We start from the raw sequence: 13,618 nt of genomic DNA, 5'->3' as shown, positions 1-13,618 counted from the left end.
GCATCTCAGGTTCCAGCCCAGCATCTGACATACAGAGAGCCTCTCAAAAGAGAAGTATGACAAAGTAACTTGACAGTTTGCCAGGGGGAAATCAGGTGGAAATCAGGTGGAAACCAGGTGGAAACAGGGTGGAAACAGGGTGGACCGCACTGGGACCCGTTCACCCTCAAAGGAAGTAACGAAATAAAAATGGCCGGAATTTGGAAGTGCACCACCACACTGTATATTACGATGGGATGAGGACCTTGATGAAAAATTGAGATCCCTCTGTATGAGGCGAGGTTGAATTAAATATTAATCCGGTTAAGTTGTTCCAAAATTACACAGACACTTTTAAGTGAACAGCTGTAACACTTATGTAGGATGTTCCATAGGAAGGTACTTACCCTTCATGAAGAAGACTGCACTTCTCTTCCATGTTTAATAAGTTAGTCACCTTCAAACCTGCCTCTCTCCAAAACTGAAATACAATCAACCCTTAAGGAGTTTATCAAAATACACAAACATCTTTATCATTTTCCCTGTATCCTTTTTTGTCAAAATGATATATCACTGCAAAACATTAGCCCCAAAAGCAACAGAAGCAGTTGAGAAAATCTTTGAGCAGAGATAATCGTGTGCAACACATTTCAAACTTGCTGAATTACTTCTAGGAGGAGGACATTCTGGAGATTTATGGTGAAATGTTTCTTTCCTTTTGACATTTAAAAACTGCCACTACAAATTAAAATGTTGACAATGATGCTGGATGAGGACAGCTCTGTGTGCTGGATGGGGACAGCTCTGTGTGCTGGATCGGGACAGCTCTGTGTGCTGGATGGGGACAGCTCTGTGTGCTGGATGGGGACAGCTCTGTGTGCTGGATGGGGACAGCTCTGTGTGCTGGATGGGGACAGCTCTGTGTGCTGGATGAGGACAGCTCTGTGTGCTGGATGAGGACAGCTCTGTGTGCTGGATGGGGACAGCTCTGTGTGCTGGATCGGGACAGCTCTGTGTGCTGGATGGGGACAGCTCTGTGTGCTGGATGGGGACAGCTCTGTGTGCTGGATGGGGACAGCTCTGTGTGCTGGATGGGGACAGCTCTGTGTGCTGGATGAGGACAGCTCTGTGTGCTGGATGAGGACAGCTCTGTGTGCTGGATGAGGACAGCTCTGTGTGCTGGATGGGGACAGCTGTGTGTGCTGGATCGGGACAGCTCTGTGTGCTGGATGGGGACAGCTCTGTGTGCTGGATGGGGACAGCTCTGTGTGCTGGATGAGGACAGCTCTGTGTGCTGGATGAGGACAGCTTTGTGTGCTGGATGGGGACAGCTCTGTGTGCTGGATGGGGACAGCTCTGTGTGCTGGATGGGGACAGCTCTGTGTGCTGGATGAGGATAGCTCTGTGTGCTGGATCGGGACAGCTCTATGTGCTGGATCCATCCTGCACAACCGAGGGGCAAAATGGAATGTTCCGGACTCTCCATTACTTTGACGCCTTCAGAGACTGGAGAGAGGCGTGTCCTGTCATTGGCAAGGTTTGAAATTGTGGCAGAGGTCTTGGAGGGTCAGTATGGATGCTGGGTGGGGGTGTGTGTACGTTTGTGTGTGTACGTGTGTTACAGCCAGTGACCCCCCAAGGAAGAATTGTTCTGTTTCAGTGGACCCCCAAGTCTCAAGCTGGACACAGCCTCTGTTAAATAATGACATTACATCTGAAAACTCTGTTTCCATGGGATATTGCCCTGCATATATACAGAAATACTTTCTCCCTGTGCAGCACGCCTCCTCAGTCTACACAAACCCTTACGTCGGATCATCACTTATAATTAATCAGTTTTATTAGACATTAATCCTTACTCTGCTAATGTGCCACATCTCTCAAGTTCCACCCTTTACACTGGCAAGCAGGCCAAATCAGTTCCACTTGGGTGGTCAGACTGGCTGACACTAAATCTATCACAGTACTGAGGAGAAAAAGAGATGAGTTGGATTTATAATCAGCATTTCATGACACCTTCCTTCATGGTTCACTTGTAATTGCCCACTAATTAAATCTTGCAACTGGAATTGAACTTAATTCAAGTTTTGAAGTTATGAATCAGACCGTGCACAGAAGTATAGTAATCTAGGTTAGTCTATAATCCATAGTATGTTTCAGTAGGCCTTCCATGGTGTGGAGAAACAACACAACAGTAATGCTGTTTTAATTATCTACTTAATTAAGTGGTTAACTAGGAAAAATAACTATTAAACTGCATGAGCTGGCATACATACATACCAGTGTGTAGTGACCAAGTGATAGTGACCAGGAGATAGTGACCAGGTGTGAGGGCTTGGGCTAACTGTTACCGAGGGATACGGAGCGTGTGAGGTGTAAACTCTTCCTCTGCTTCTCTGGGATGTAACATGTGTAGGTGTAGCCCCAGAGAAGACCTGCTGCATAATCCAGACAGAAAGAGGAGAGAGAAGAGAGGAGGAGAGAGAAGAGAGGAGGAGAGAGAGCAGTTTTCCCTAAGGCTCCAGAAAATGGATATTGATTCAGAGCCATGACTAAATGGATTAAATTACAGAGTAGTGGTGTTGGTGGCAGGGCAGTGGAGGGGTGGGTGAGCGGGGGGTGAGGAGAAGGGACTCTGCCAAGCTTTCATCATTCCATCCGTTCATTTCTGATTGGCAGCCCACTCCCTCACCCACTCTCACCCACAACTGAGTTTGGTTTTAGGTTGAGGGTTTAGGTGCAGTTCCATGGGCATTTGTGAAGCAGTCTGTGACATGTCTTGTAGAAAGGGCAAATAAAATGTGATTTGAGTCTCTCCACAACAAGTTGCATCTGACAGTGTGTGTGGATGAGAGCCATGCACGACCGCAGACAGGGCTGGCTGCAGACAGGGCTGGCTGCAGACAGGGCTGGCTGCGACTGGTCAGGATGGAAAGCCTGGACAGATCCTCCAGCACCTGCCTGAGACAGGGACGATATCAAAGTAGCTTTATTGGTATGACAATCTTTGAATTGCCAAAGCGCTAGCTATATTGAAACGAGACTAAAATAAACAATGCATAAATCTCACTGTCGTTGTTTTCATGCCTCTATCTCGTGTATAAATGTGTTTGTTTGTGGTCTGCAGAACAGGAGGGTTGCTGGACTGGATGGAGAACTCAACATGGCAGTTTCTCCTGCATGCTCTAAGTGTTAATATCCTACCCATTTAATGTATGCGATTGCGCGACAGGAATATCAAACGCGTGCCAGCGAGTAGCAACCAGAACATCACAGCAGGGCTGGCTTTAACCCCCGAGGACACTTCCTCACATCTGGCTTGATAATGTCCGTGAACAATCGGAAAATGTTCAAAGATTTAGGTGTCATTTTCAGAGTCCAACACACGTTTGGTGCTGTTTCAACCCTTTTGACAGAACTAGATTAGCTTTACTGTTTTGGTCTGTTTGTTGCATGTGATTTGCGATGAGATTTGTCCTGTTCACAATTTAACATTCGAGAGCAATTTTGCAATGCACTAAATTAGCTGACGCTTTAATGCAAATTAACCTACGGAAATTATTTTGAACCTGCAATCTCGTCATTTGCAGTGAAGTAGGTTACTCTAACCACTGAGCTACACCCTCCCCCACACACATGGAAACCTAATCAGAATTGAACTTGTCCAAGAAAAAGTCAATAAAAAAAGCTTGTTTTCTTCCAAAAAACACACACCAAAAAAGTGCAACCATGGTCTAAAAGGCTCCGATGTTTAACCGTCGCTTCCACTGCACTCTCCCGCCCCCCAGGACTAGAGGACCTGAGCGCCTCTTTATGGAATGATTGAATATTCATAAAGACCTCTTTCCGTTACAGCTGACACATGGAAATCCGCGTATGCTGTAGCTATATGAAGTATATACATTAATATTTCTTCCATCTCAGTGCAGTGCCAGCCCTCATAGGCGGCAGGACGTGGGGAAAGTGTATGTTCATTGAGCCCTTAATGGATCCCATCCCTGAGAGTAGTCATGCGATTGCCTACAATCATGTTTTCATGAAATATATTAAGAAAGGCGATGACAGTGATTTTTTTTTTTTAGCAACTCGCGTCTTTGAAGAATTCCTGATGGATGCTGTGAACCGTCTATCGATGCTAACTATGTACAGATACGCCTCCATGTTATCAGTAGCTACATCAGAGGTAGTTTGTGGCATCTCTTCTTGTGGTTTTTGCATATTGAAAAATCTGTGGATTACTTAGCAGTCATTTCCTGAAAGTGAAGACATTACTTATTTTTGACATGCATCATATGATGTCCTTTAGGAATCTGGAACTGCTATAATACTAAAGTGGTTATTGTTTTGTCGATTCCAGAGGGACCGGCTATTCAGTGCTATACAGTACATAGCACTGATCATCTAGACCTCAGACCCACACCTTCTCTTGTCCTCTCCTTCCCCTGCACACATACCTGCCCCCCGTCTCTGTGATGAGCTGCAGTGAGTCTCTAGCGCCACCTGGAAGTCACCATGCATAACCTCAGCAGACCTCCACAACCTGCTGTTTCAACGGCAGCTAACAGCTCACAGATAAACCCAAACACAACTCCAAGTCAACACACTTTATTTCACGAAGAGAAGACTGGACTACATTTTTATAAAACAATGGCACAATAAAAAGAAATCAGGGAGCTGTCGACTTGGAAAGTAAAGTCTTACAGTGAGCATCTATTCAGAAACTTAAAAAAAAAACACACCACGCTTCAAAAAAAGACCTGTAGGATGGAATATCACACGTCTGCTTGTGTGTGACATCACTAACAAACACCATGACCAGGTGTGTGTGTGTGTGTGTGTGTTGGGGTGGGGTGGGGGGGTGCTAACTCTAAAAATGATGATAGTCCCAGGTTCAGGAACACAAATTTCTCCAAAAACTCAAAAGAACCTACTGCTGTGGCAGAGCGAGCGTCCTCCAGAGTCAGAGAGTGAATGTTCATGAGGGAGCCGATCAGAGGAACCCTCCTGGCCTGCGGCACACCGGGGGCCCTATCTGTCTGGCCTCATCATGCCCGGCCGAACCGGCATCATCATTGGTCGAGGGGGACGCATCATGTGAGGTCCTGGCATCATTTGCATATGGCCTCCCATTGGTGGACGCATTCCTGGACCTGAAGGACAGGAAACAAAGGATTAGACACCGGCCAACATGAAAACACAGTCAGCACATCATGACAGGTCAGGCATGAAATGAAATAGTTGGGGACTCAGTCACAGACAAATGTCCTTGGAGGGTTTTTGTAAGATGGAGGTGAGCAGCCAGACATATATAGTGAATAAATAATTCTGTCCTAAAGGAGACATCTTGGCAGACTCGAAAAACAGACCAGATCATATTTGATGACTGCATGTTAAGTCTGACACGTGTAATGCTGTTTAAACTAACCATCAGTGTTAGGCTGCTGGTAAATATGTTCAACTGTTTATTAGCCGTTACCTAACATAACTTTCTCAATATCTGGTCATATCCTTGAACTTATTTCAGGATCAATTTTTATTTTTATTTTAAATTGACATTTTTTTCATTTAGCAGACTTTCATCTAATGCGACGTATGAATACTGTATGTAGAATGTATGGCAGAGGATCATGGATTAGGGGTACATGGCTCCAACTGTTTGTCCAGTGGTCAGATTCAAGGAACAATGTGAATTGTTGGTTGAGGGGCAGTTCTGTGGGCGTATGTGAAGCCTTCTGACATTGCTTGTAAAAAGGGCTTTACCAATAAAGTTGTATCATATTTGAATTGAAAGTGAGCTGTGGGTCCCATTCTTACCTGGTCCTCCTGGCATCATCCCATGAGGAGGGGGCCCCATCATGGGCATCATGGGGGGGCCTCCCATGGGGGGCGTGGGCAGCATGCCGGGGCGCGGAGGGCCCCCTGGGTGTCACAACACAGACAGGATTATTCAGATTTGACAGATTAGAGGTTATTAATCACTGAACAAAGACAGAAGAAACAACTTGTTGGTCCTGAGTTTTGTTAGTAGATGAAACAGTAGATGTACAGGGGAGCTGCACACAGAGCCTGCCTGGGAACTCATGGCAGTGGGGAACATAGTGCAGTACCCTCTGGTCTAATTATGTTTGACAGAATTTCTACATGTGAAGCAGCAGACATCAGATCATCTCTGATCCACAGCTTGGCCATGTTGTCTTACCTGGGGGAGGGGCGCCAGGGAAAGGGGTGCTGGGGATCTTGCCCTGCTGGAATGCAGCCGCTGTGGAAGAAGAACACCCATCAGACACACCAACAGCTGCACGGTGACTGCTCACGAGCACATCACCAATCGCGGGGTCAATTTGGTAATCAGATAGTCACAGAGAACAAGGCTTTCAACGTGCCGACACCGCATTCGCTGTCTGCTTACTTGTTTTATCAATGAGGCTCTGTGCCTGTTCCTCCATCCACTTCTGGTAGTAGTCCTTCACATTCTCCTTGTGTTTTCTTCCACTGCAGTGGGTCTTTCTCACAGACGGCTGTCAGAGGTCAAAGTACTATTAACTGCATCATCACGAAATTTATTTTACATTACAAAATCGTATGATTATTCTTCAGTTACTTACCGAGTCATGTGTGAGGTACGTATCGCAATAGTCACAGTAAAATCTGCGGGATTCATAGAGATTTTGGTCATTGTAGCTAGCTAACTAATTCGTCTAAACATCAAACAAAGCAATTTAGCCAATATCACCACATCCTCTAAGAAAGTGAGAAAGTATACGTTGATATGATTAACAACGTTACGTTAACTTTCTCAGAGTCAACGTGAATTGACATATTAAGTGATCATTTTATAGAACAGTAACGTCAACTGTAGCAAAGATTATCCACTGTGCCGGCGATGATAGCATAGCAAACGTTAAACTAGCTATGTTGTAGCTAGCTAGTCTAGCTAGCTAACGTCTAAAAGAGCTAGCTACTAACACGTTTTTATGTTTCTGTTTCATAGCCAGTGTGCTCAAACAATTGCTCATAAACATGTTTAAACTAATTTGACCCACGAGAAGTATGCGTTCAAGTTAAATGTTTAATCGAAAGATATACTTACTTCGGCATGTTGTTCAAGCAACGCTGCCCCTCTGCCGCCGTGAATTCGTCACTTCCTGGTGTTCGATATAAATATTCGTAAACGCAAGGTTTGGTCTCAACGGTTCCACCTGAAACAAATGCTATTATATACCTTGTCTTTAGTCAATGATTGACTAAATTATCACGAATAAGGGATTGAGTACATGTTTTGTGTGAGAACACAGAAATTGTATGTATTTGAATTAATTTTGGGCAGAAGTACACTTCCAGCTATGTCATTACGCTTTCAGAATCTGCCACACCACCCAGAAATGGCCAGGCAATAAATATATAAATAACTTTATATGAATAAAATAATAAACTTGATAATTTATACGTTTTTAAAATGTTTTTAATTTATGTTACCGTTAAATTCAGTTTCTCAGCAACCTCGACACAAACGGCCAGCATTATTGCATACTTTGTTTCTTTTTTCGACAGTTTCAATTATCTAACTAAAAAAAATGTTTTTGCAACTTAATTCTTGGGAGTTTCCTACGATCTGTTTCATTAATTGATTAGCCAATGAAATGATGCATTTGAATAGCAACAGATGACGTAGCCATGTTAGTGACGATAGCTGACGTTCGATAGTAGCGACGTCAAACGCTGTTCCCTACCATGGTTGTTGTTGATAAACTGGTTGTTATGACTGGACAAGGCCTTGGTGTAAATTAGGAGAGGAACCCCCGTCTCCGCCACGGGATACCTGCCAATGGAGGGCATGGACATAGACCTCGACCAAGAGCTCATGCAGAAGTTTAGCTGCATGGGCACCACTGACAAGGACGTCCTAATCTCTGAGTTCCAAAGACTGCTGGGGTTCCAACTCAACCCCGCTGGCTGTGCTTTCTTCCTCGACATGACCAACTGGTGAGCTCGGGGATTTGGGGCCTAGCTAGATAGCGTATTAGCATGCACATTGCTAAAGGAATGTGAAAATAGTTAGTTGAGAGAAGGCCAACGTTTCAGGCTTTCGAGCCGTTTTGAAAGGGTGTCTGGCATTATCAGCATTGATTGAAACAATTAGCACGAGATACTAACAATGGCATTTGAAACTAGAACTAGCCAGCTAGCTACCTACTACTATTGAGTTATGTGAGCTAGGCTAGTTAGCTAGCCAGGTAGCTAACTAAATAATAAACCACAAGGCTACGATCTAAGGTTTACTGCTGTTAAATGTGCTAAGACATCTGCTTTAAATCCATTCTTTTACGTAGATAATGTGTGCTAGTAGCCACTCGTTAGCTACTGCAGAGTCCTACAGTCTGAGAGGCTAGCTTGTATTTCTCAAGACAACTTTACCAGTCAGCGTAGATAATGACGTAATGGGTCGTGAGTGTTGCCTAGCGTTTGAATAAAACGCTGACATGATAAGATTTAAAATAAACTATTTCTCAACGACCTTCACCTGATCACAGATAGATTGACAATGTCATTGAAAGTGAAAATAAAAAATATTTGAGCTTGATCTTGTTTTATTGTACGTACGTTGTAGCGACAAGGACACACTTATCCAAATGTAAGTTAAAATCTCCTCCCCTTGTCTCTCGGAACAGGAACTTGCAAGCTGCTATAGGTGCGTACTATGACTTTGAGAGCCCTAGCATCAATACCCCGTCCATGTCCTTCGTGGAGGACGTGACGATCGGGGAGGGGGAGTCCGTCCCGCCGGAGACACAGTTCACCAAGACATGGAGGGTCCAGAACACAGGTGGGTCGGAGGATCCAGAGGGGAAAGGACACACAATACCACAGAGTGTTCTGGAAGGTTCCGCCATGCCAGTAATAGTGGAAGTAGAGATAGTTATTTTGTGTAGTAGGTTTAGTGCCTGTAAATGTGTGTTTTATTTGAGAGATTTGGAAAGAGAGTTGTTCAGTAGTGTGTGTGTTTCGAATTGACAGTGTATCTCTGTGTGTGGAATCGCCACATTACGAAATGGTGTGTGTGTGTGTGTGTGTTGCAGGAGCAGAGTCGTGGCCTCCAGGTGTGTGTCTGAAGTACATCGGTGGGGACCAGTTTGGTCATGTGAACATGGTGATGGTGCGCTCGTTGGACCCCCAGGAGATCTCTGACGTGAGTGTGCTGATGTGTAGCCCCTCCGCCCCGGGCATGTACCAGGGCCAGTGGAGGATGTGCACTGCCACCGGACTCTTCTATGGAGGTGAGACACTACACCTCACCACTAACCCAACACTACACCTCACCACTAACCCAACACTACACCTCACCACTAACCCAACACTACACCTCACCACTAACCCAACACTACACCTCACCACTAACCCAACACTACACCTCACCACTAACCCAACACTACACCTCACCACTAACCCAACACTACAGCACACCACTAACCCAACACTACAGCACACCACTAACCCAACACTACACCTCACCACTAACCCAACACTACACCTCACCACTAACCCAACACTACACCTCACCACTAACCAAACACTACACCTCACCACTAACCCAACACTACAGCACACCACTATCCCAACACTACACCACTAATCCAACACTCAATACCACACACTATACTAACTCAGTTTGGCTTAGCGGATGGCCTGGTGTGGGTCTGGAGCTTGTTGATAGAATGACCAGAATGTAATGCTCAGCACCACCTTTTCTGTCCTTATTTCTCTCTTTCTTATTCTTTCTTTCATTTGATCTATTTTCCCTCCCCCTCTCTCTTTCACTCTCTCCTTTTCTCTATCTCTCTACCACTCGCCCTCTCTCCTCCCTCTCTCCTCTCCTACCCTCCCTTCCTCCCTCTCTCTCTCCTCCCTCTCTCCTCCCCCCTCTCTCCTACCTCTCTCCTCTCCTACCCTCCCTCCCTCCCTTCTCCCTCCTACCCTCCCCCCCTCGCTCCTCCCCCTCTCCTACCCTCCCTCCCTTCCTCCCTCCTACCCTCCCCCCCTCGCTCCTCCCCCTCTCCTACCCTCCCTCCTTCCTCAGATGTCATCTGGGTGATTCTGAGTGTGGAGGTGGGGGGTCTCCTGGGAGTAACCCAGCAGCTGTCGTCCTTCCAGACAGAGTTCAACACGCAGCCTCACCGCAACCCCGAGGGGGGAGACTTCAACCCCTTTGCCTCCCCGCAGAGGAACAAGCATGACACCGACCGCGACCTCCTCAAAGACCCAGGAGGATCATGGGAAGGCTCGTCGGACGGCCAGGACGTGAACGGACTGTCACACAACGCCGTCAACAGAGCGGCCAGCCTATCAGTTGTGGCTTACAGTCAGGTAGCATGCTCGCGCCTCACCTGACAGCCTTGAGCTTCCTGTTTCCTGTTTCGGAGTCTGGCCTGTGGGCGTGTCCAGGTTTTTTGTGATGATGTCAGCTGCTCATGCGTTCAGACCAGGGAGGATTCAAATCCAAAAAGAAATTCAAGCCAATTTGCAACCACAGATTTTCCCCATACTGTACAGTCTCTGTGTAGTTGTGAGAGAGATTGCCCACCAGTGTCCAGGCCTTTCCACTGCTGCCTGGCTGTGACCCTGTGGAGAGTTACAATAGGCATGCCCTGAACTCTCTCACCTGCCAGATCCCTCTGCAGCCAGCCAGCGATATGGAACAGTGAACCCATGGAGGTGGTTGGTATGATTTGATAGCTCAGGTCGGACCAACACCTTTCTTTAGTATACCAAAGGTGTTGCGTCATCATGGTTCAAAGGTCAGCTGGTTTATTCGTTGTCTGACACAACTGTACTGTTGTTTATTGTTGTAACGTTGTGAATGTTGGCATTTGTTGTTAAGTCTTTCTGGGTGTTCGGAACATCTAGAATCCCTCTGGTCAAGGACACAAACGGGCTGCTGTTCTGGATGAATACACAGCGGACAGATAACCTATACCTCAATGTATCCTTCTTCCTCTGGCCTTTATATAGGCCCTTACATTGAAAGGACCTTTTGAGTACTAGTTTTTCAGGACAGAACACAAACATAGTAATATGCAAACACACCTGTGAGTAAGGACTGCCATAGCTGTGCTCATGTCCCACTACTACGTTTATAGTGGTGTGTACAGCTCAGTGGTTAGATCTTTTGACTGCAGATCAAGAAGTCACAGGTTCGAACCCCCGATGTTTGTTGCTTTGGATCAAAGCTACATGAATTCTATTATTATTGTTATTATTAATATTATTACTCACTTGCGGGTTCATATCCAGTGCTGCTGTAACTACTGGGGATGGTTATCTAGGGTTAGGGTGATCTAAGGTTAGGGTGATCTAGGGTTAGGGTGATCTAGGGTTAGGGTTAGGGTGATCTAGGGTTAGGGTGATCTAGGGTTAGGGTGATCTAGGGTTAGGGTGATCTAGGGTTAGGGTGATCTAGGGTTAGGGTTAGGGTGATCTAGAGTTAGGGTTAGGGTGATCTAGAGTTAGGGTGATCTAGGGTTAGGGTGATCTAAGGTTAGGGTGATCTAGGGTTAGGGTTAGGCTGTTTCTTCATGTCCCAAGGTACAGGGTTAGGGTTAGGGTGATCTAAGGTTAGGGTGATCTAGGGTTAGGGTTAGGGTGATCTAGGGTTAGGGTGATCTAGGGTTAGGGTTAGGGTGATCTAGGGTTAGGGTGATCTAGGGTTAGGGTTAGGGTGATCTAGAGTTAGGGTTAGGGTGATCTAGAGTTAGGGTGATCTAGAGTTAGGGTGATCTAGGGTTAGGGTGATCTAAGGTTAGGGTGATCTAGGGTTAGGGTTAGGCTGTTTCTTCATGTCCCAAGGTACAGGGCCGGTGTGGGAGTGTGTGTTAACCTTTACCTTCTCCTCCTCCAGGGGATCCACGGGCCGTACCCTTTCGGACAGAGCTAGAGAGACGCTGCTGGCCTGTCCTGGAGCTCCTGGAAAGCAGGGGGTTGGAGACCAGAGGAACACTTCTTTCATATGGACTCTTGATAAGCCTCTCCCTGGCCCTGCCTCCAGCCCTGCCTCCAGCCCTGCCTCCAGCCCTGCCTCCAGCCCTTACTCCCAGCCCTTACTCCCAGCCCTGCCTCCAGCCCTTACTCCCAGCCCTTACTCCCAGCCCTGCCTCCAGCCCTTACTCCCAGCCCTTACTCCCAGCCCTTACTCCCAGCCCTTACTCCCAGCCCTGCCTCCAGCCCTTACTCCCAGCCCTTACTCCCAGCCCTTACTCCCAGCCCTTACTCCCAGCCCTGCCTCCAGCCCTTACTCCCAGCCCTTACTCCCAGCCCTTACTCCCAGCCCTGCCTCCAGTCCCTTACTCCCAGCCCCAACCCCCAATTCACAGCCCCTTTCCCAGCCTCCGGTCCCAGCCCCTAGCACCAACTCTAGCCCCAAACCCAGCCCCACCCCTATCCCCACCCTCGGCCCAGCCCCAGCCCCCATCTCTGCCCCAGCCCTAGCCCCAGCCCTTCCCCAGCCCCGGCCCCCATCTCTGCCCCACCCCTAGCCCTCAGCTTGTCCCACAAACAGGAACCACAACGAGGGCCTGGGATGTCAGCGTTGGCTGTGTGACCAGGACCCTAGAACGTGTGGATCCACATGTCTGAATGCTGAGGACAGATCGCTCGACACCCTAAAGACACGCTACAAACACAACTTGATTAGTTCTCTGTGAGCCGTCTGCACCTTGTGAAGCAGGTACGAGAGCTCGGCCTGGGGGCAGGGGAAGGGGAGCCACGGGAGCAAGAAGCCATCAAAATCTAGTTTGCCTGGTGAGTGGTTGTAGATTCAGGATCTGTGTGTGTGTGTGCACGCCAGTGTGAGTCTGTATGTGGGCATGTGTGTAGGATTTTCTTTTGGATTTTACTGAACATCAAGCAGTGTATACTGTCTGGGTATGGATGTTGCAGCGACTGAATTGATCAAACCGAATATTCTTTATTTTTTCTCTCAACTTCAACATTTGTTTATGACTATTTCAGTAGTGCTTTATGAGTTACAACAAGGATTCACGCCTCGCAGGCAAGATAACATTCTGGCTTGTTTCTCCTCTGAGGTCTGTAGGCTCATGCTTGTGCTGTCCAGTCTTGGCTGTGCCACTGACGCAAGGTCGTCCCCAAATCAAGTAACATTGTCCTTTGAAGACACCAGATGGTGCTATAGGTCCAACTCAATCACACTTTCACCAAGCAGCCCCGGGGACAAACACTACCAGCAAATACTTCTAAATACTTCATCATGCTGATTTTAAATGTTTTTTTGAATCAATATTCTAGATGTAACGTTTTGGCTCATGAAATAATAATGTAGGTAGTATTTGTATGTGTTTGTCCCTGGGGACAGACGGGAAGCTGTGTATCTGGTGGACCCTGCAGCTACACCTGCTGCATCACTGCTGCTGCATCACTGCTGCTGCATCACTGCTGCTGCATCACTGCTGCTGCATCAATGCTGCTGCATCACTGCTGCTGCATCACTGCTGCTGCATCAATACTGCTGCATCAATGCTGCTGCATCACTGCTGCTGCATCACTGCTGCTGCATCAATGCTGCTTCATCAATGCTGCTGCATCACTGCTGCTGCATCAATACTGCTGCATCAATGCTGCTGCATCACTG

General features: G+C 47.0%; 2 protein-coding genes across 2 annotated transcripts; one reads left to right on the top strand and one right to left on the bottom strand.

The window, feature by feature from the left end:
- Window positions 1–4,568: 4,568 nt before the first annotated feature.
- Window positions 4,569–7,175, bottom strand: snrpc (small nuclear ribonucleoprotein polypeptide C). The gene is made up of 6 exons (XM_067238653.1): window positions 7,070–7,175; window positions 6,585–6,627; window positions 6,389–6,497; window positions 6,179–6,238; window positions 5,794–5,898; window positions 4,569–5,129 (listed from the first exon to the last, which is right to left on the bottom strand). The coding sequence occupies exons 1-6, from the start codon at window positions 7,075–7,077 to the stop codon at window positions 5,008–5,010; spliced, it is 447 nt and encodes a 148-aa protein (XP_067094754.1). The 5' UTR covers window positions 7,078–7,175; the 3' UTR covers window positions 4,569–5,007.
- A 536-nt stretch (window positions 7,176–7,711) lies between these two features.
- LOC136944749 (protein ILRUN-like) lies at window positions 7,712–12,125 on the top strand. The gene is made up of 5 exons (XM_067238642.1): window positions 7,712–7,962; window positions 8,649–8,803; window positions 9,057–9,254; window positions 10,055–10,341; window positions 11,873–12,125. The coding sequence occupies exons 1-5, from the start codon at window positions 7,805–7,807 to the stop codon at window positions 11,906–11,908; spliced, it is 834 nt and encodes a 277-aa protein (XP_067094743.1). The 5' UTR covers window positions 7,712–7,804; the 3' UTR covers window positions 11,909–12,125.
- The last annotated feature ends 1,493 nt before the right edge of the window (window positions 12,126–13,618 follow it).

The sequence above is a fragment of the Osmerus mordax genome, chromosome 1 (assembly GCF_038355195.1).
Source record: "Osmerus mordax isolate fOsmMor3 chromosome 1, fOsmMor3.pri, whole genome shotgun sequence".
NCBI classification, from domain to species: domain Eukaryota; kingdom Metazoa; phylum Chordata; class Actinopteri; order Osmeriformes; family Osmeridae; genus Osmerus; species Osmerus mordax.
Note: the sequence above shows the minus strand (reverse complement) of the source record. Positions and strands in the feature narration are given on the sequence as shown.

Excerpts from the sequence above, each read along its gene's own strand:
- snrpc (XM_067238653.1), bottom strand. Across the intron at positions 6,498-6,584 it reads CGTACCTCACACATGACTCG|CCGTCTGTGAGAAAGACCCA; the intron begins GTAAGTAACTGA and ends GACCTCTGACAG. Across the intron at positions 5,130-5,793 it reads GATGATGCCAGGAGGACCAG|GTCCAGGAATGCGTCCACCA; the intron begins GTAAGAATGGGA and ends CCTGTCCTTCAG.
- LOC136944749 (XM_067238642.1), top strand. The coding sequence starts at position 7,805 with ATGGAGGGCATGGACATAGACCTCGACCAAGAGCTCATGCAGAAGTTT. Across the intron at positions 9,255-10,054 it reads CACCGGACTCTTCTATGGAG|ATGTCATCTGGGTGATTCTG; the intron begins GTGAGACACTAC and ends CTCCTTCCTCAG. Across the intron at positions 10,342-11,872 it reads CAGTTGTGGCTTACAGTCAG|GGGATCCACGGGCCGTACCC; the intron begins GTAGCATGCTCG and ends CTCCTCCTCCAG.